Consider the following 21,611-nt stretch of genomic DNA (forward strand, 5'->3'; position numbering starts at 1 on the left):
TGTTTGAAAAATTATTTTGGTTTCAATTACTTTCTCCTTTCCCCTCTCTCCCTCTCTCTTTTTCCTTTATTATCCTTTCAGACATCAGTGACATGAAGTGAGGCACACACCTGTCAGTCTCCCAAGAAGTTTAACAGAGTCAACCAGAATCCAATCTTTCTCAGTTTCTTTTTCTTGAAAAGCCATATTTCCCCAATGTGCTTGATGCTTTGTAGACTTAGTTGTATTTGGTAATTTGTGTTGCTGGTCTTCGTGTTCATCTCCATCTCCCAACCCCAGACTCTTGTTCAAGTCCAAGGTACTCCCGATTTCTTGTAGTCAACCCCTGTGCTTCTCTTTTGTCTCTCAAGCATTTTCTTTTGGAACATTGGAAAAGTTTTCATTGGTAAAGTCTGTGTATGAGCTTTATTATCAGAAGAATGAGAAGCAGAATCCCCTTCCATTTGATGACTCACTTTTTGTTGAACAAACATTTATGTTTCCTCCATAACCTGCTCTTCATCAAGAAGGCTTTCATCCTCCAGGAAGGAATATTCTGAAGACAGCTGGATTCAGCAGCTTGAATCTCACACGTTCCTCTCAATATTCCCCAGTTGCTTTGATAGATTTGTTTCTCTTCTGCCTGGTGTGTAGTGTATAACCATTTCCCACAAACATGCTACTGTCTCTAGTTGTTAATATTTTGCACTTCTGTCACAGTTTTGTCAGGATCAACTATTTCTCTTGGCATGATTGCATTTTTCCTAATATAGGTCTTGGCTGCTCTTATGGCCAGTTTTGGAGCATACACACAATGTGCCCTTTCAATTAAAAAATACTGCTGTGGAATACCAGTCCAGTTAATTACTTGTACTTTCATAAAATTTATACAGACTATTTCTTCCACTTTCTCTGGTACAGCAGAAAATCTCAGGTTTTCTCTGTGTGCTCTTGCCTCTAATTGTACCATTTTTTGAAACAGCTTTTTTTGAGCAGTCTCATATTCACCCAGCCTTTTCTTCATTTTGACCTCTGATTCTTGCAGTCTTATTTTCATCTGAATGACTGCTTATAGCTTCTTCCATTTTCCAGCCTTTTGTTATTTGAGCTGCTGTACTCCTTTAATGTTTCATTATTTTAATCAGCTCTGACCACATTTGACTTATTTTGTTCCTCTAAATTACTGGAAGCCTTCTCTTGTACTACAGGTGGAGCATCAACTACTTTTTGCTGAACAGTTGAAGGATTATTCCCGGTTAGTCTTTTCTCTTCACCTTTTCTAGTTGATTTTCTTTAAGGCTGTCCAAGTTTCTTCTTTGCTGGCATCCAGGCAACATATGTACTAGCCAGTAACTGAATTTTACTAAAACAGACAGAATTACTGGCTCTTATCTATCAGTTGCTTATCAACACTGAGAGAGCTGAAATTAAGCTGTTGATCAGTGTACGTCTGTGTTGGAAAAGACATTATTTCACATGTTTTTGCAGGAAAATTAGATAAATCAATGGATAGTGGTGAGAGTTCATGCATCACACATCTCAAGATGATTGCCAGAAGTGGTTATCTAACAGGGCAGTTTGTGGGTGAAAGCAAAGGGAAGTTAAGGTGATCACAGTAAACTTGAAAATTGCAGTGGCTTGGTGGTGGGGGGAGATGAAAATCTGAGGGCTACAAGTTGAAGTACATTAATATGATCATTTTTCTTTCCCTTTCATCGCTACCTAACATTAGAGGGGTGAACAGAATGTTGCTAACTTTTGAGAAGAAGTAGGGAGACAGGGTATGTGTAAAAATACAGAACAGTTATGTGGTTAGGCTAGCCTGAGGGCAGTGTACGTGTCTATTAACAACAGCCAGAATTCATTACTGAGGCCACCATCCCTTTTACTTCCTAACAATCACACCTCAGAAATGTACAAAAGAAAGTGACTGTCTTGCATGGGGTGCCAGGATTGTGTATGAAAGCAATGGGGTGTTACATGATTCATGACAAACAGTCATTGATTTGTCTGATTTCTGGGAGAAGGAGTTGGGTATACATGTCCAGGAGCAACAGGCTGAATTAATTAATTGTATTCTTGTTTTCTTTCCCTTTCCTAGTGACAATTAAATGTCAGCAGTGTACACAAAAGGTAATGTATTTTTTGGGGCAAGGGTGAGGAGAAGTGCTCTATATGAAAGCACAAGATTGTTACATAATCGCAGGGTATGTATCGGATAGCAGTTGTTTAAAATATGTTACTGGGGCAGTTACGTTTTTTGTTTTCCTTTTGATGAACCATTAAAAATATACAGAAGGGCTGTCATTTTTGGGGAGTAGGTGAAGTATGAAAGCAAAAGTCTGTTATAAGATGACATCTGAAGTTGTTAATCTTCTTCCTGTTCATCACTGAGTCGGCCTAATACCAAGCTCACGTACACCAAAAACTCTTGAGCTAAGCTGCTACCCACAATGCCCTTCTCCCAGTTACCTCAGATCACGTTTGCCGTGCAGCCATATACCAGCGTTTCACTGAGCTCTCCAGCTAAGTATTGTATTTTTTAATTTTTTTCAGTATTTTTTTAAGTTTTTCTTTCAAAACTCTTATATTTCTTGTTTTCTTACCTAGCTCTACCCACGGGTATTCTCTTTCTTACCATTGTTGGTAAACACCCTTCCTTAACCTTGTGATATTCGTAATACCATTGTTGGTATTTTCTTCTCTTTTCTTTCCTCCTCAATACCTCTTTTTGGATTAGTTGCTCATTTTTGTGATATGTCTGAAAAGAAAGGGACTTCAGGGTTTAAGCATTGCTCTTCCTGCAATGGTAAACTCCCCAACATCGATCTACTTGAGGAATGTGTTTATTGTCTTTGGGTTCCACACCTATCTGTGAAACCTCCCTGTCAGATTTATGTTAGTTTCAGTCAGCGAACGCTGAATGAAAGAAAGAATAAACTTATTCTGAAAGGCCTGCCTCCTTCTCCATTGTCTGAGCCTATTTCTGCGTAGGAGGGCTCAACCCCTCCATCTACGGACAAAAAACGTCCTCATTCGGACCCTTCTTCACCAGCCAGTGAGAAGGGCAAGCCTCATAAGCACAAGGTCCATAAAACTTCCACGGGGCACAAGATCACCTCCTCGGTTCCGATAAGCTTGGCTCCAAGCTCTGCTCCACTGGTTTCTTCTGATATTGTGATGACTTCCACATCGGCGCCGCCCTTGGCACCGACTACTGCTACAGTTCCGACTGTGGTTTCGGACCCTACCTTATTGCCTGCCATTATCTCAGTACCGTCGTCCCTATCTCCGTTCCGAGATTGGTACTGACGACTCCATTGGAGCCTATAATGACCTCCACCCCAGCTATCACTTCTGCTCTGATCCCTTTTTAGGCAGTGATAGTTCCCCTTTTGCCTGTCTAGAAACTGGAATCCTCGGTGCCGATTTTTACTACACCTTGGACCTGGTACTCCCCATCCTTGGATCCTTTTGCTGGACAAGCCTTTAGCCCCTTTTTGGACTGACCTGACTCCCCCTCATGAGTGTCGGTAAGGTCCACCAGGAGCCTTTCTGAACTGGATGTGGTGTGCCTGTTTGATCAGCTGCTGACAGCCAGGGGGATTACAAATTTTCCTCAAACCCACCCCACTTCTGGCTTTGGGTCCATTGCCCCTGCGACTCCCATTTATTCTCCTCCCTTGGACCCTTTGGTTCTGAGGCCCATAGCTCCAATATCTGCGGGAGGAATCCTCTCCTCGGCGCCGACAGTGACCTTTTCTGAAGCTTCAAGGCCCCTTTGGGTTTCGGTTCCTTTGGAACCATCCCCTCCTCAATCTCATGCTTGGGGGGTGGATTCCTTGGCTCCAGGAATGATTCCAGTTGTTTCATTGGCTCCGTCTCTGTCTCCGGGGGTGACTCCTGCCCCGGTTTTGCTTGAGGCTCTGTCCCTGGGAGCAGGTCGTGCGGAGCGAGGTGTGACCCTGGTTCCGAGATTGTCTTCCTCAGTTCCAGGCTCCCATTCCTCTTCGGATGGGCCTGCCTTCCGTGTGATGGAGAGGGCGCTTGCTTCGGGAAGCACTCCTCCTACGTCGGACCATCCCCCTGTTCCATCTGAGCAGCAGCTATCACAGGCCACTCCCCCAGGGCACCGAGAGCGCAAGCCTCAGGAAACCCCCTGTACAGGGTAACCACCTTTCTGAGTCCTCTTCATATGCTCCCACTGAAGAACCTCCTTGGAAACGGACGTGTAAGAGGAAGCACATGGACTCCCCGGAGGAGTCCCTCACTGAAGATACTGATTACGATGATGGGGAGAGGTCCCCACGGTTACCCCCTGATGATGACTCCTTTGGAGACATCCTGGAAATTGTGAGGCAGAGGGGCGACTGGAAGCCCTCCAACCCTTCCTCAGAGGAATCCGTATTCCTGCAGGCCTTCCGCTCTTGGCCCTCTACTTCATGGGTGACCCCCCCCCCCGCCGATGACCTAGTCAAGCTCATCGTACAGCGGGCATGGAAGAACCCTGATACCGTTGAGGCCATTCCCCGGAGACCAGACAGGATAATCTCCCCTCCAGAGGAGCAGCCCCATTGATTGAGAGGCTTACCAGTAGACGCTATGGTGGTGGCGACTGCCACGAAAAAGGACCTTGTGGAGGAAAGTCCTGCTGTCCACCTGGCCAACAGAGAGTCCCAGGTGGTGAACAGATTAGGGAAGCAAGTTTTTGCTTCAGCGACCTTTGCTGTTAGGTCTCTGAATTACTCAGCACATTTTACGAGGCTCCAAAGAGATCTCATATCTGAACTCTCTGGGACTCTCGCGGGTCATGTTTCGGATGGGGCACATGATAAAGTTGCTTCCAAACTTGCTACCCAAGAGTCGATTTCCAACTCGTCCATGAGGTTGCTGTCCCATGCAACCGAAGGGGTGGCTAGAGCTGTGGATGCAGGTGTAGTTATGAGATGCCACGCCTGGATGCGCATTTGTGACCTTGCGGACTCCTTCAAGTCTTCCTTTTTAAATGCCCCTATCGAACTGTCCGGTTTGTTTGGTTCTAAAGTGAAGGACACATTAGCCAGGTGCTAGCAGGACAGAAAAACCTTGTCTGCCATTGGCCTATGTTTTTCCAAGCCCCAGTGCTCTTTTTCCAGGAACCAGAGGAGTGGAAAGATGTGGCACAAAAAATCTCAAGGCCCTTTCCTTACTGCACATGGCGAGGACTCCCCCAGAGGCAGAGGGGGTTCCAATAATGGAAGATGCCCTTTTCGGGGCAGAGGGGGTCCCCGAAATCAGGGCTCCAGGGATTCTTTCTCTGGACAACCTTATCAGCGCTCCTGAAGCACTGCCCGATTGCTTTCCTCTGGAAGCAGTCGGGGCTCATTTCTCTCTACACCAAGCTGCCTGGCGCTCTATTACAAACGATCAGTGGGTGCAGAGAATAATTTCCAGAGGTTATTACATTCCCCTAATCTCTTACCCAAGACCTCTGAAATCCCTTCCCGATGTTCCACCCAGTCAAAGGGAAGAGGCAGCTTCAGAAATAAGAAAGCTGTGTCAAAAATGAGTAATACAGCAAGTTCCACCAGACCAGTGCAGTTCCAGTTTTTACTCAAGATTCTTTTTGGTGGCAAAAAAGACCGGGGACTGGAGGCCCATTTTAGATCTCAGCCAGCTAAACAAATCAGTAGTTCAGACCAAGTTCCACATGGTCACGATTCAATCCATTCTCCTATTTTTTTGGGAGGGTGTGTGGATGTGCTCGATAGACCTCCGGGATGCGTATTACCACATCAAAATGGACAAACGCTCCGGGGGTCTTCTTCGCTTACGGCTGGGAGCCAATGATTACCAATTCAGAACCCTGTCATTCGGTCTGTTGACAGCCCCCGAGTGTTCACAAAATGCCTAGCAGTGGTGACAGCTCATCTGAGACTTCAGGGATTCCAGATGTTTCCGTATCTAGATGATTGGCTCCTCTCCGCCCCCACCAAGCGCCTACTGGTCAGGGCCCTCCACTACACCCTTGCACTGGCGGAGTTCCTAGGCATCACAATTCACTGGGAAAAATCCAACCTTCATCCCACTCAACAGTTGGAATTTATAGGAGCGATATGCAACACTCAAACAAGCCAAGTCTCTCTTCCTCCTCACAGACTTCTGAGAGTACGGTTACAAGTACAAGTGATACTCTGTTGAAGGATGGTGTCTGCAAGGGAAGTTCTTCAGGCTCTGGTGTTTATGGTGCCAGCCATTCCAATTGTCCCCCTAGCAAGATTGCATAGGAGACTAGTACAGCGGCTCCTTTTGTCCCAGTGGATATCCAATCTCCACTCCCTGAATGCACAGATCCTCATCACCAACTCCTGCAAGCAAGATTTCCACTGGTAGATGAGAACAGACGAAAATCTTTGGTGTTGCCCCTTCCAGACTCCCCAACCCAATGCCATGGTGACCACGGACACTTCCCTGATAGGGTGGGGGGGGGGGCACTTCCAAAGAAAGACAGTCCAAGGCATGTGGTCCAACCTGGAGGTCAGCTTGCATATCAGTTTCTTGGAGTTAAGAGCAGTGCTGTTAGCGTTGCAGGCACTTCATCCGCTCCTTCCGTCAGGAACAATTGCTATCCAGTCAGACAATATTTCGGTCATCTGGTATATAAACAAACAGGGAGGGACCAAATCCTACCCCCTATGTCATGAGGCAATGAGAATTTGGCATTGGGCGATAGCTTCCAACCGCTTTTTAATCGCAATGCATATCCCGGGGAGCTCCAACGTGATTGCGGACAGACTAAGCAGCTGCATCCTCCGTCCTCATGAGTGGTCTCTCAACCCGATTGTGACGGCAGAAATCTTTAGCCGTTGGGGCCAACCTTGTTGCGATCTTTTTGCCTCCCCCTCAAACAAAAAATGCAACAGCTGTTTTGACCTCTTATCCCCCACACTGGGAGTTACCGAGAGATGCTTTGATTCACAATTGGCCCACAGGTCTCCTCTATGCTTATCCTCCGATACCTCTGATACCCTTATTTCTAAGGAAAACTATTTGGTTGAGAAGCAAGGTGATTCTCATTGCCCCTTTCTTGCCTCGTCAAGTGTGGTTTCCCTTCCTCCGACCTCACCTGTTACAACCTCCTTGGATCCTGGACACTCGTCAGGACCTAATATCTCACCCACAAGGGCTGACTCCCCCAAATCTATCCACCCTCAAGCTGACAGCTTGGTTTCTCCACTTCCGTTAGTCGCCAGGCAGGAAACTCTCTCCTCTTCTGTCCGGAATAGTATTCTGGCCTCCCACAAACCATCCACCAAAAAACTCTATAGAGATTAGTGGAAAAGATTCATTATCTGGTCGAATAATCAGATGCTAGACCCCTTTTCGACTCCTACAGCCACCATTCTTCACTATCTCTCTGAGTTGTTTAACAGTGGGACATCAGCCTCTACTATTTGAGTCCATTTAGCAGCTATTTCCAATTTCCATAACGGTACAGATGGAGTCCCTCTTATCTCCACCCGACTCTGCAAGACCTTTCTCAAGGGAGTTTTCCATACTATCAGGCAGCCTGTAGAGACATGGAATCTCTCTCAGGTTCTTCAGTGCCTTTCTGTACCTCCCTTTGTGCCTGCCACGATATGTGATCTATAAATGTGATAGTGTTCAATCTCGCCGTTTGTTCTTACACATGGGTTCGGAGCCGATCCTCGGCTCCGTGCCGGCCTCTTGCAAGCTCTGCATCGAGAAGAAGCTCGAGACAATCTAATACCCACAATCCCCCTCTGCCTTTACCTCAGATCTAGTTTGCCGCTGCTGCATTCGCATCGTTGGGAGCTAGCTCGAGGGTTTTCTAAGCTAAGATATAACTTTTTGTTGTATTTTATTGAGAATTCTATTTAACTTGATATTGTCAGTATTACCCGGTACCGGAGTCTCGGAGCCGACGGTCTGTTCTTGGTTCCGGGGCCGAGAGTCGAACCGACGTGTCGGTTCCGACTCTCCCCCTCGGGGCCTCGGCACGGATCGATTCGGCTCCGTCCTCGGGGTCGATGCCTTCGGTGCCAGTGTCGGGGATTCTTCCCATTTCTTCGGAGCCGGGAGACTCTTCGATGCGGGACCCGGGAGCGTTCGACCTGATGAGGAAGGTGTTGTCTACCCAGACAACCACATCAGTGGAAGCAGTTTCTCCTCCCCATAAAGGGCCTTTGTCTTCATCTGCACCCACGGCCACATCCAAGCGTCGGGCACCAGTGTCTCAGCCACCCCTGGAGGGTGCCCCCTCTTCCTCCGAGGCTTCTTCGGATGTTCCCCACGAGGAAGTCCCTAGGAAGAGACTGTGTAAGAGGAGACACTTGGATTCTCCACAGGAATCCATTACATCTGATACTGACTTAGATGAGTCAGAGGGGTCCCCTAAGTCACCTTCAGAAGATGTCTCTTTTTCAGACATTTTGGAGATCCTGAAACAGAGAGGTGACTGGCAGTCCCTTCCCCCTTCTGAGGATGAGTCAGTTCTGCTGAAGGCATTTGGTGCTCGCCCTTCCTCCTCCTGGGTCACTCCGCCCTTCGACGAACTAATGGAACTTATTGCTCGAAGGGCGTGGGAGGCTCCTGACACAGTGGAACCTGTTCCTAGGAAACCAAACAAGTACATCACAGCACCTCAGGATAAGTCCTACCTTACTAAAGGAGTTCCAGTAGACGCTATGGTGGTGGCTGCAGCCACGAAAAAGGAGATGTCGGAGTCTTCTTCGTCTGTCCATCCGCCTAATAAAGATTCTAGGACGATGGATAGATATGGGAAGCGCATTTTTAGTTCAGCGGCTTTTTCCATGCGGTCCCTGAACTATTTCACCCATTTTACACGTCTGCAGAGGGATCTAGTCAAAGAGTTGGGAGATACCCTCCAGGGTACTACAGATGCAGCTGTCTCAGAGAAAGTGACAGCTCAACTTAATACCCTAACATCGATTGTTAACTCGTCCATGAGGCTGATTTCCTACGCAGCCGAAGGTTCGAGTAGGGCAGCAGCTTCAGCGATTGCTCTTCAGACAATCCTGGATGCCTATGCTCCTTTGCGGAAGCCTTCAAGTCTTCCTTTACAAACGCCCCATTTGACGGTGCCACTCTTTTTGGCCCCAAGGTAAAGGAGACCCTTACCCGGTGTGAACAAGAGGGAAAGACTCTGTCTGCTGTCGGAGTCCGTTTTTCCACCCCAACCAGGCCGTACCCCAAAGGGCAACGCGGTGGGAAAATGTGGTTTCGGAAACAAAATCAAGGGTCTTTCCCGGGCACACAGGGTGATGCCCCCTCTAGAGGCAGAGGAGGGGGCAGAGGTGGAAGACGCCGCCCTGGCGGCAGAGGGGGTCCGCAACATCAGGGTGACAGGGATACACTCCCTGGTAAACCTTTCCAGCACTCCTGAGAGGAGGCCCGACTGTCCTGCTCTGGAGGCAGTCGGGGGTCGCTTAGCCTTTACCCTCAGGCCTGGCAAGATATAACTACAGACAATTGGGTAAAAAGCGTAGTTACCAGAGGTTACTCCATACCCTTCCTATCCTATCCCATTCCAAAGAAAAGACTCCCAGATGTACCGCCCCATCTGCGAGAGCCAGCAGCTTTAGAAATTTCAAAGTTGTTAGAAAAGAGTCATCCAGCCAGTCCCAGCGGACCAGCAAGGATTCGGGACTTACTCAAGGTTCTTTTAGTTCCAAAGAAAACAGGGGACTGGAGGCCCATTCTAGACCTGAGTTACCTCAATACTTTCGTCAAGAAAGAAAAGTTCCGAATGGTCACGCTTCAGTCGATCCTTCCATTTCTACAGAAGGACGAGTGGATGTGCTCAATAGATCTAGAGGATGCATACTACCACATCAAAATGGCCAGGGCATCCAGAGATCATTTGCGCTTCCGGCTGGGAGCCAGTCACTTTCAATTTCGAGCCCTGCCCTTTGGTCTGACCTCAGCCCCCAGAGTCTTCACCAAATGCATGGCAGTGGTAGCGTCTCACTTGAGACGTCAGGGATTCCAGGTGTTTCCGTATCTGGACGACTGGCTCCTTTCAGCCACCACCCGGCGTCAACTATTGAAGGCCAGAGACTATGTTCTTCAACTGTGTGTTCACCTAGGGATCTCCGGAAATTTCGGAAAATCCTTACTTCAGCCATCACAAAATATCTTGTTCATAGGAGCAGAGTTAAACACACGTCAATTAGTTCTGAGGCTTCCCCCAGAAAGGATATTATCACTGCAGACTCACATACGTCTTCTACTCTTGTCAAGGAAATCTCCTGCAAAACTAGTACTGAAGGTGTTGGGCCTCATGTCAGCCTCCCTTATTGCAATTCCCCTGGGAAGGCTGCACATGAGAGTTCTACAATGGCTACTGTTTGCTCAATGGTCATTTCAACAACTACCTCTAACACACGAGATTCTCATAACAAAGACTTGCAAAACAGACCTAAACTGGTGGCTCCAAACGTGCAACCTTTCCCAGCGGAGGCCGTTTGTGCTACCCACGCCCACAGTTACGGTGACCACGGACGCTTCCCTGATAGGGTGGGGGGGCATCTTTCAGGGACAGACAGTCCAAGGCGAATGGACCAATTTGGAGTACAATCTGCACATCAATGTTCTAGAGTTGAGGGCAGTGTTTCTAGCGTTGCAACACTTTGCTCCCCTTCTTCCTCTAGGGACTATTGCAGTTCAGACGGACAACATGTCGGTAGTCTGGTACATAAACAAACAAGGGGGAACCAAGTCCTATCAACTATGCAGAGAGGCCATAAGAATTTGGCAGTGGGCAGAGTCCACGGGTCGCTTTCTAATAGCAACGCACATCCCGGGGTCATCCAACGTCATAGCCGACAGGCTGAGCAGAGCAATTCTGCTACTGCACGAGTGGTCTCTGAAACAGTCAGTGGCGAAAAGGATTTTTCGCACATGGGGCCAGCCTTCCTGCGACCTGTTTGCATCTCCAATGAACGCAAAATGCAGGAGCTACTTTGCCCTATTACCCCCTCCAGGGGAAGTCCCCAGGGACGCACTGGTTTACGATTGGCCCCCGGGACTCCTGTACGCATTTCCTCCATTTCCTCTGATACCGAAATTTCTTCAGAAAGCCAGGAACCTTCACAGGACGATAATTCTCATTGCTCCATTCTGGCCTCGTCAAATTTGGTTTCCCTTCCTGAAAATTCACTGCATTCGGGGACCCTGGATTCTGGACCCAGAGCCGGATCTGTTGACTCACTCGTCAGGGGTTCCCCATCCCGCGCTTCTGTCACTCCATCTAGCAGCTTGGCTGCTCCAATTCCCAACTTAGCCAGGTCTGATCTCTTGTCACCAGCAGTCCAGAATATATTAGTGGCTTCGCATAAGGCTTCCACTACTAAAACATATACTAGCAAATGGAAACGGTTTGTATTCTGGGCGAATACACACCACGTTGATCCCTTTACAGCTCCTTTGAATAAGATTTTAGAGTTCTTAACAGACTTATTTCATCAGGGTGCTTCTCCTGCTACTCTAAGAGTTCAATTGGCTGCCATTTCGAATTTCCATGTGGAAGAGAATGGAGCTCCTATCATGGCTCACAGACTTTGTAAAGCCTTTTTAAAAGGAGTTTTTCATATTAGACCTCCGGTCAGATCTCCTACGTCACCTTGGAGTCTAAACTTGTTACTATCTAAATTAATGTTGCCCCCCTTTGAACCTGCTTCTTCTTGCCCATTAAAATATTTGTCCTGGAAAACTCTCTTTCTGGTAGCCATTACTTCTGCTAGACGAGTGTCTGAACTTCAGGCTCTCTCCATCAAGCACCCTTATCTGATCTTTCACTCTGACAGAGTGTCTCTTCGAATCAATTCATCCTTCCTCCCTAAAGTGTGTTCTATTAACAACATTAATCAGTCCATTGAATTACCCACTTTCTTCAAAAAACACTCCAACAAAATGGAGTATATGTTACACAAATTGGATGTTCACAGACAGCTAAGGTTTTATTTGGATAGAACAAAAGATCACAGGAAAACAGATCAACTCTTTGTGGCTTTTGCTGATAGCAGGAAAGGACTTGCAGTTACCAAAAGAACTCTTTCAAAGTGGTTAACGGATTGTATTATCTATGTATACGATTCTGCAAATCATCCCCTTCTAAACAAACCCAAGGGACATTCCACAAGATCAATATCTACGTCTTTGGCTCATGCAGCTCGCCTACCTCTGGATGCTATTTGTGCGGCTGCTACCTGGTCTAAGCCACATACTTTTATTTCTCATTATAAAGTAGATAAAGTTTCTAGGGACAGGGCAACCTTTGGTTCCACTGTGCTCAAGAACGTCCTCCCGTGAGTTCCTCAGGATTTAGGAGCTAGGGACGCTACCCATGTGTAAGAACAAACGGCGAGATTGAACACTATCACATATAGAAGTTATGTACTTACCATAACGTTCCATGTGGAGTGTTCATCTCGCCTTTGTTCTTACAGTCCCACCCTCCCACCCTTAGGAAGAACGTTCTTTGATGCCTGGCCAGAAGCATTTTTGCTACTGTCATTATTCTCTGTACATAGTTGGTATACACATATACTTATATGTGTCTGTTTTTGTATGTATAGATGTATGGCATGAATGTGCTGTTATGTAGATTGGTTTGCTTGCAAACTAGATCTGAGGTAAAGGCAGAGGGGGATTGTGGGTATTAGATTGTCTCGAGCTTCTTCTCGATGCAGAGCTTGCAAGAGGCCGGCACGGAGCCGAGGATCGGCTCCGAACCCATGTGTAAGAACAAAGGCGAGATGAACACTCCACATGGAACGTTATGGTAAGTACATAACTTCTATTTCCTGTAATAGAAGTCTTTTGTTTTTGGTGGTGGTCACATCAGCCAGATGGATATCTGAGTTACAGGCCTTATGCATCAAGAGCCCATATCTAATTTTCCATAAGGACAGAGTATCCCTTCTTACTAACCCATCTTTTCTCCCCAAAGTGGTTTCTGACTTCTCTATTAACCAGTCCATTTAGCTCCCTGTATTTTTCCCAAACTACTCAAAGAAAGGGGAATACTGCCTTCATTCATTGGATGTACATAGACAACTACATTTCTGTCTAGACAGGACTAAGTCCTTTCGCAAATCAGACCAACTTTTCATTTCCTTTTCTGGTCCTAGACTGGAATGTGCTGTCTCAAAAGTTACTTTATCAAAATGGCTCAGAGATTGCATTACCTTTGCATATTCCCTTATGAATGAATCCAAACCTGATCAAATCAAAGCTCATTCAACTAGGGCCATCGCAACTTTGGTTGCCTTCCATTCCAGGGCTTCCATGGATGACATTTGTACAGCAGCCATTTGGGCTAAACCCCATAGCTTCATCAAGCATTACAAATTGGATCTGGTCTCCAGGGGAAGAGCGGCTTTCGGCTCAATGGTTCTCAGGAATGTTCTTCCATAAGGGCCCCCCAGGTTCTCCAAGTAGCTTGGGATTCTGTCCCATCAGTGTTGAATAGGAAGAAGATTAACAACTTCACATAAAGAAGTTATGTCTTACCAACGTTCCATCTGAGTTGCTGATCTTCCAGTCATCACACCCTCCCACCGCCCCCCACCAAAGGCTCCTGGTGGATTTTCTGGGGTCCTTGTGGTGTTTCAGGGTTTCTGTGCAGAGATGGCCTCTGTCTTTCTGTTTCTTCTATATGTTCCATGCAAACTCGATCTGAGGTAACTGGGAGAAGGGCATTGTGGGTAGCAGCTTAGCTCGAGAGTTTTTGGTGTACACGAGCTTGGTATTAGGCCGACTCGGTTCCAAGCCATCAGTGATGACTGGAAGATCAACAACTCAGATGGAACGTTATGGTAAGACACAACTTCTTTTTCTTAATTTTTGATTTGGTATGTTGGGAGAAAGTATCTGTCAAGGAGCAGTGTGGCCATTATATTTATATGATGACTTCACAATCAAAGATGGTGTATCCTATCAAAAGGGCTATATTCTACTGGGAATTACATATGTGTTTTGTACTCCAGTATCTTAATAGTAGCCCTTGATTTTTTATTGTAAACTACAAACTGCCTTGGAGTATTGACTTATGGCTGCTTATCTACAGCTATCATATACAGCATTCTACAAGTTTTTGATGTCACAGTCTGGCACTGTACCCAGTTTCTGTCTGACCATTTGTGTGATCATTTCTGGAAAGTCAAGGAAGTGAAAGTGAAGCTAATATATCTATATATATATATATATAGATATATATATATATATATATATATATATATATATAGATATATATATATATATATATATATATATACATATGTATGGATTTACTTCTAAATTTCGAAGTTTCAAAACTTAGAATTTCTTATGGTTGAGACCATAAGATCGAAGTTTTGAAACTTCAAACCGTTTAAATGGAGATCGCCATATAGCATGGAAAGGTATATTTACCATTTTCCTTGCTGTAGTGCGACCTCAGAGTTGGTATATTTAATTAGCAGGGGGTGTGGGGTGTGCAGCCCCCCTGCAAAAATGTAAAAAAAAAAAAAAAAATTGTTTTTATATTTGTATTTACATTTCGAAGTTTCAAAATTTCGATCTTACGGTCTCAACCATTAGAAATCCAAAGTTTTGAAACTTCAAAATTTAGAAGTCGACCTATATATATATATATATATATATATATATATATATATAGATATATATTTTATATATATATATATTATATATATAAATATATATATATATATATATATGTGTGTGTGCATTTATTTCTATATACACTAAGTCCCCATTAGACTCAAAGAAAGATTAGATTTTTTTTACAGAGTGTAAGACTACATTCTGTGTGTTTAACAATGGCAGACTATGCCATGTAAATCAAGATGGAGATGCAGTGAAATCTTTGAGGAAAGAATGGTATTCTTGAGTTATATTTTTGTACTCTGGTGGCTTTATTGATTTACCTGAAATTTGTATTATGAACTGCTTGTGGGGTACTTGCACTACCCCACAAGCACTAAATTCAGTTATTAAGTGAACTTTTGTTGACTACCTAGACTTCAGCTTAATGGCAGCAGTATACAAAAGTATCTAGTAGTCATAATATTGCATAACCTTTGCCTGTAGGTAACAGTACTGCGTTCAGGTTTTATGTAATAATGATTATTGTTTGTCATGATCTGTGCATGTGACGTTTTTCAAGCTCCATATGTCTGTGAACTAGAAATTTTCTGCTTTTTTCACTGATTTTCTTTATATTATTTTATTATTTATTTTAGATTTGTTTACTGGGATAGTCTGAGTAGACACATGTCCTTTTTCAGCAGAAGCCTGGGGAGAAAGCCTCCACATAGAAAAAAGTACAATAAATACAGAAAAATAACAGTAGTACAATACTCAAGTGCCAATAAAAATCAAGATGAAGTATTGCTTGATTAGTCATAGGAATAAGATAGAGAGGAAAGTATAGATAATGTAGATGGTAGAGAGAGTTGTATATGTGAGAGGATGGTATAATGGTTAAGGTGTTTATCTTGCAGGCACAAGGTACAGGGTTTGATTCTCACATGGGGTAATTGGCTAGGCTTAAAATGGTCCACAAGGGCAGTTAGCCTAGTACTAATCTATGAACCTGAGAAAGTAAAGGGACTTTTGGTTAAGCTGAAATAGTAACAGGCCTGAGATATTTATGACAGAATTAATCAGGGGTAGAACAGGGACACAACCACCTGGATAGAAGATGAGTTTTTAGAGTAGTTTTAAATTGAGCTGGGGATGTGGAGGTAATAATATTTGTCGGCAGTGTATTATACTATTTCTTGTATGAGGTTTATGTTTATTATCTTGATTTATTTTATGACTGGGGCACATTGATTTGGAATAGTCATATTTGTTTGAAACTCAGTACACTGAATTGGAATGGTTTAAATGTCATGTAACCAACTGCTGATGTGACTGAAATATCATTTAGTTGAGTGTACATTAATCACTTACATTAACAGACATGTTGAAAAAAGTAGAACATATATACTTTTAAATTGTTTTTGCAGGGCTTTAACGTTTTATGTACTTGAGTGCGTGGGACCATAGCCACACCACTGCTTCCTTGATATGCAGATACATAAAAACACAGACACGCACATGCACACACACTCACTGTCTGACTCATTTGAACACGGTACACAGACCACCTGTAGGTAGTTTGGAGGATCACTGATTTACCTATAGTACATATTTGGGATGTATAGCCTAACTCCTTCAATAAAGCGAACGTTAGTTGTGTCACTAAATTCAGATTTGTACTTCCTTGAAAGGTGCTGTGAACTTGAATATGTGGAGTGCGGAGGCAAAGTTGTTTTGAAGTACTGTCAACTGTGCAATTTTTCCTCGAGTTGTGATTTGGCTATGTTATGTTTTCATCAAATGAGCAGTTGACAAAATGAGTTTTCATCCATTATAATTCAAGAGAGGGAACCAAATTTAAGTTTCTGGTTGATATGTATGTAAGCAACAAAATGTTATTTATGTCCCAGCTAGAAAACATTCTTAATAGTTGATTACTCCCACTGGTTCAGTTTAATAAGCGACTGTGACTTTGTAAAAAATTTCTGAATTGGAGTTTCTCTACCTAAGGCTACACTGAAATGGGTGCTGCCCAGATGTTATCTCTTTAGTCGTCAAAACAGTAAAATAAACAATTAAGTAAGCAGTCAGAGAAATGCATGCATGAATGGATGATGTTGCTTCTAGTTCACATAATGTGGTAGCAAATTATTCTTCATTTTCTAGGTGCTGATGTAGACACAGTCAACAGTCTTGGACAGACTCCTTTGTTTGTAGCTGCACTGCTGGGCCTTGATAAATTGGTGGATGTTTTACTGGATAATGGAGCAGACCCTAATCAGTAAGATTATTATTTAAAATGTAGTCTTGACATCTTTTAACTTATCTACATTATGCTGTAATTTTTTTCTGTTCCTGTGACTCTTTATATCATATTTGGCTAATGAGTTGAGCAGCGAGTTAATAATACTTTCTTTCTGTCCTGACTTCTTTCTTTTTAACCTGAGTCTAGAAAGAAGAAGGGTGCAGAGAGACCATTGAGAAAAAAAGTCTCAAGTATATGTATAAATGTCTCAGTCAGAAAGATCCTCACAAAACACAGGAATGTGTTTGCAAATATATAGCAGGTTACACTGGAGCAAGGGCCAAAAATAGACTGTTCACATTCTGAGGTATATAATTTGCACAAAGGCAAAACAAGTCTTGTTGATTCATTTTGTTTTACAGATTTTAAATACTGTATTGCATTAGTAATGAAGTATGATAGAGAACAAAAACCTGCTATTGTAATGGTCAGCTAACACGCATTTTAATATAGTGTTCGCCAAACAGTTAAGCACCAGAAAGAATCCTACCTGGTTTCAAACAGCAGTGTTGTTAACAGAGTGAGAAGATTGCCGATTATTGCTGATTTTATATTATTATTATTACTATTATTTTATGTATATTATATTTTTAAATATTAGAGAAATGCATCCATATGCAGCTAATGCAACGCCTGACCTCAAATAACTTGCTCTCAGAAACACAACATGGTTTTAGGCCCCAGCACAGCACAAATACTGCTCTACTACACTCTACCAATATAAGAAAACCAATATAGAAACAATGGTCTGCTTGTGTCCACCATGTTTATTTATTTTATTTATTGTACATTTTTTTACCGGGATAGTCCGACTAGGCCGGGGGGGGGGGGCTCCAAAGTACAAATATACATAGACATTAATATCACAAGCACAATTTTACAGAGTTTACAGTAGCAGTACTTGAAAGTTGTACATCAGGAGGAATCATTGATATCGATAGTTACAAAATATAATAGTAAAATGCATAAAAAGACGTTTTACATAAAAAGTAAATAGCATTTGATACGGTCTCATACCAGCAACTGCTTGTTCGACTCTCTTCAATTGGACTTTCATAATACTCATTGTTGGGGTTTCTTAGTTACCTAGCTGGAAGCCAACAAGATGTTAAATGGCAACACACCTACTCATCCTTTTAATCAGTTATTACAGGTGTCCCTCAGTGCTCTATCCGGGGTCCTCTCCTATTTAGTATATTTATTAATGACCTCCACACCTCCACTCACCATGCTAGTTTAGTTCGGAATGCAGATGACTCAATATTAATATGTGTTGCTTCAACAATAAATAAGCTCCAAGACATTAACCAAAAATATTTCTCCTCTGTAGAAACCTTACTCAAAAAAATCAAGCCTCCTACTCAACCCCTAGAAAACTAAGTTAATGTTTTTTACCTAAAAAAACTTTGCCAAAATCAAAAGCAATTTTTTACTATAAAGTCAACAAATAATTCTGTCACTGAAACTGTAACTCACAGTAAACTTCTAGGTGTTATAATAGATGACAGTCTCAAATATGACCAGCATATACTGCACACCATTAAATCTACACACCAGAAACTGGGCTCCATTTATAGGACCAATGGATTCCTTGCAGATACTGCAAGAAAAACTGTAGCCACCACCTTCTTATTCCCAACTCTCTTATACAGCGCTCCTAACCTAACAAACTTAAACGATACTGAAAGAAAGAAACCTGCCTCCTTCTACAATAAACTAGCCAAATTTGCCACCAATCTCCCTCATAGGACCCACCATTGTCACATCTTAAAGCAATTAAACTGGCTTGAACCACACAACTACCTAACATATTCACAACTAACCACATCACGCAAATAATTCAACATCCAGAAAAATGCCCAGCACTGCATAACTTATTACTGACTACTGTCGAGCAAGGGACCTTTGCTCTAGTTACAAATTCTTATTACTTCCATATAAGTCAAAAAATGTTGCAGGAGACTCGCTGTACTCCCAGTACATTGCTAAACTCTGGAATAGTATCCCCATACAAATAAAACTCTCAGACAAACTCAGTAGTTTTATACCATTGCTTAAAGAGCATCTTAACCAGTCCTGGTACTGCGCACGCTCATCACAAGGTTGAGACTTTGTGTTCACCATATGATTCTGTCCAAATACTCTCCTTAAATAGAATACACGCAAACTCTCACTGAAATGACAAAATCTTTGTACATAACTGCTGCCAGTACAATCCACTAAGTTGCACGTGGGCTTTCTCTTTAGTAACTTCCACCTCCGTAAAATCTTAGAATGTATAAATGTAACTGCTGATCTGGAGTAGGGACTTCATTTGTCAGCAACCTGTGGGTCTTGGATCCGATATCGGATCAGAGCTGGCAACTATTTATACAGCTATGGATCCGAGCTCCTAGCTCCTCCCCTCACCCATAATCCCCTGCCAACCCCAATTGACCTCAGATCTAGTTTGCCGCTCTTAGAAGAGACAGCTGGATTTCAGAGCTCCTGGTGACTTTCAGATAAGTTTTCAGAAAAACTTGTTAAAATAGAAAATCTTTCTTTTCTTAAATAGTGTGTGTGTTTAGGATCCCCTTTTGTTAATTTTATTCTTTTTTAGTGTATTTCCTCCCCTCACTGGTCGTAGTGTGTGTGTTGCTTGTGTTTTTGGGGCCTGGTGTGTTTGTGTAGTTTTTTCTTTTCTTGAAAAATGTCGGAGGCCCCAAAGCCCATTTTTTCTAAGTGCACCGAGTGTGGCCATAAGCTTTCACTGGCAGATGGCCACACTCGGTGTGCTCGGTGCCTTGGGGTTGAACACCTGTCCTCAGGATGCACGATTTGTGCAGGGTTCAACCCCAGGGCACTGAAAGAGCGGAGGTCGAAGTTGGTCCTGGCGGGACTTTTGCCCCCGGAGTTGGCTTCGGCCTCCGCTACTCCCGTGGCACCTCCCCAGCCTGTGGTGGTGGCCACTCCTGCCCCCCTTCCTCCGACGGGATTCAAACTCCCACTAAAGTGCCGGAGGATAGGGAGGCCAGGAGGGAGAAACGGAGGGAGAAGCACCACAAGCGGCGGGCCAAGGCCTCCGCTTCACCCCCCCCCCCCCAGCTAAGCGGGCTTCTCCCTCCACGGCTTCCAGGTCTCCTCCTCCTCGGCTCCGATCACCTTGCTTCTCCCTGGGACCGGAGGAGGAGACCCGATCTCTGTCGAGGTCATTGAGGCGGCACTCCAGGCCTGCCTCGGTGGCCTCGTCGAGATCCACCTACAGCCTGTCTGATGCAGACTTGGACCGGATGATGAGAAGTTTCATCCAGGCCCAGCTGCAGATGGGAGTGCTCCTGCCTCCCCCCCCCCCCCGAAGGGGGGGGAGCTCAACACCCTTTTTTGCTCAGATAGCTCCTTCTCCAACCCGCTTTCCAGGTTCGGAGCGCTTGGAGCCGGGCAGCGTTGGAGCCGGGGGTGGGTCGGCGCCGACAGTACTGGGTACTTCGGATCCGACCCTATCCTCGAGTCTGTTGGTTCCATCATCGGATCCGACCTCTCGGAGCTGTGGCCCGAGCTTCGGATCCGAGGGATTCAGTGTGCCTTCGGCTCCGTCCAGGTCGGAGCACACTGGTCCCTCGGATCCGACGGTCTCTGCGCCGGTTCCGATCCCTTCATCAGATCCGAGTGGGAGTCGGCTCTCGGAGCCCAGGGAGAGCAGCTCCCCCTCGGCCTTCGATGTAGTGGAGATGGCTCTGTCGAGAACATCCAGACCCCCGGCCATGGTCTCGGCTCCTCCCTGCACTCCCTCTCTGCTGGGTCAGGCTTCCATCACCCGGCCACAGGGACATCCTGCTTCGATGTCCCAGGTTGTTCCTTTGGAACAGGACATTGCTGGCGAGACCTCCTCAGACAGCCCCCCCCCCCCTTGAGGAAGTGCCACGCAAGCATAAGTGTAAGAGGAGGCACGTGGACTCCCCCGAGTCCTTAACAGAGGACACAGACTTGGATGAAGGGGAAGGCTCCCCAAGATCACCCCCTGAGGATGCCTCCTTTGGAGACATCTTGGAAATGCTCAGGCTCAGGGGGGGTGGTCTGCCTCTAAGGCTTCCTCCGACGAGTCCGTGTTCCTGAAGGCATTCGAAGCAGGCCCGTCTACCTCTTGGGTGTCCCCTCCGGCCAACCCCCTGGTGGACCTTGTGACCACCAGGGCGTGGAAGGAGCCGGACACTGTGGAGTCTATTCCCAAGCGCCCGGATAGGATTTTGAGCCCCATCCCCCCCCCCCCGCAGACCGGCCCCACTGGAGCAAGGGTCCCCCTGTAGTTGCCATGTTGATGGCGGCAGCCACTAAGAGGGAACTAGCTCAGGAGAGCCCCTCGATCCATCCTCCGAGCAAGGAGTCTCGCGTGATGGATCGCCTTGGGAAGCGGGTATTCAGTTCAACGACCTTCTCAGTAAGGTCTCTGAACTACATGGCGCATGTCATCAGGATGCAGCGCGATCTTATTAAAGAATACGCTGCTCCCCCCCCCCGGAGTCCATGTCGACAGAGGACAAGCAATTGTACTCCACTTGTATGGCCACTCTGAGATCTGTTTCTAATACCTCTATGTGGCTGTTGTCTCACGCAACTGAGGGAGCCACTAGAGCTAGCGGAGCGGGCCTAGTTATGAGGCGCCAGGCCTGGCTCCGACATTGTGACTTCGCGGAGCCCTTTAAGGCATCCTTTGCAAATGCCCCCTTTGATGGTTCTGCTT

At 45.1% G+C, this 21,611-nt stretch overlaps 1 protein-coding gene across 1 annotated transcript in view; it reads left to right on the forward strand.

Annotated features, from left to right (window-relative positions):
- The window catches only part of TEX14 (testis expressed 14, intercellular bridge forming factor), a 3,435,352-nt gene that overhangs the window by 117,254 nt on the left and 3,296,487 nt on the right, over positions 1-21,611 (forward strand). The window contains exon 2 of the mRNA XM_044054283.1: positions 16,756-16,870. Coding sequence (XP_043910218.1) covers positions 16,756-16,870 — 115 coding nt within the window. The remainder of the gene's footprint in view (positions 1-16,755; positions 16,871-21,611) is intronic.

The sequence above is a fragment of the Protopterus annectens genome, chromosome 13.part0 (genome assembly GCF_019279795.1).
Source record: "Protopterus annectens isolate FY-2018-M chromosome 13.part0, PAN1.0, whole genome shotgun sequence".
In the NCBI taxonomy this organism is placed as follows: Eukaryota; Metazoa; Chordata; order Ceratodontiformes; family Protopteridae; genus Protopterus; species Protopterus annectens.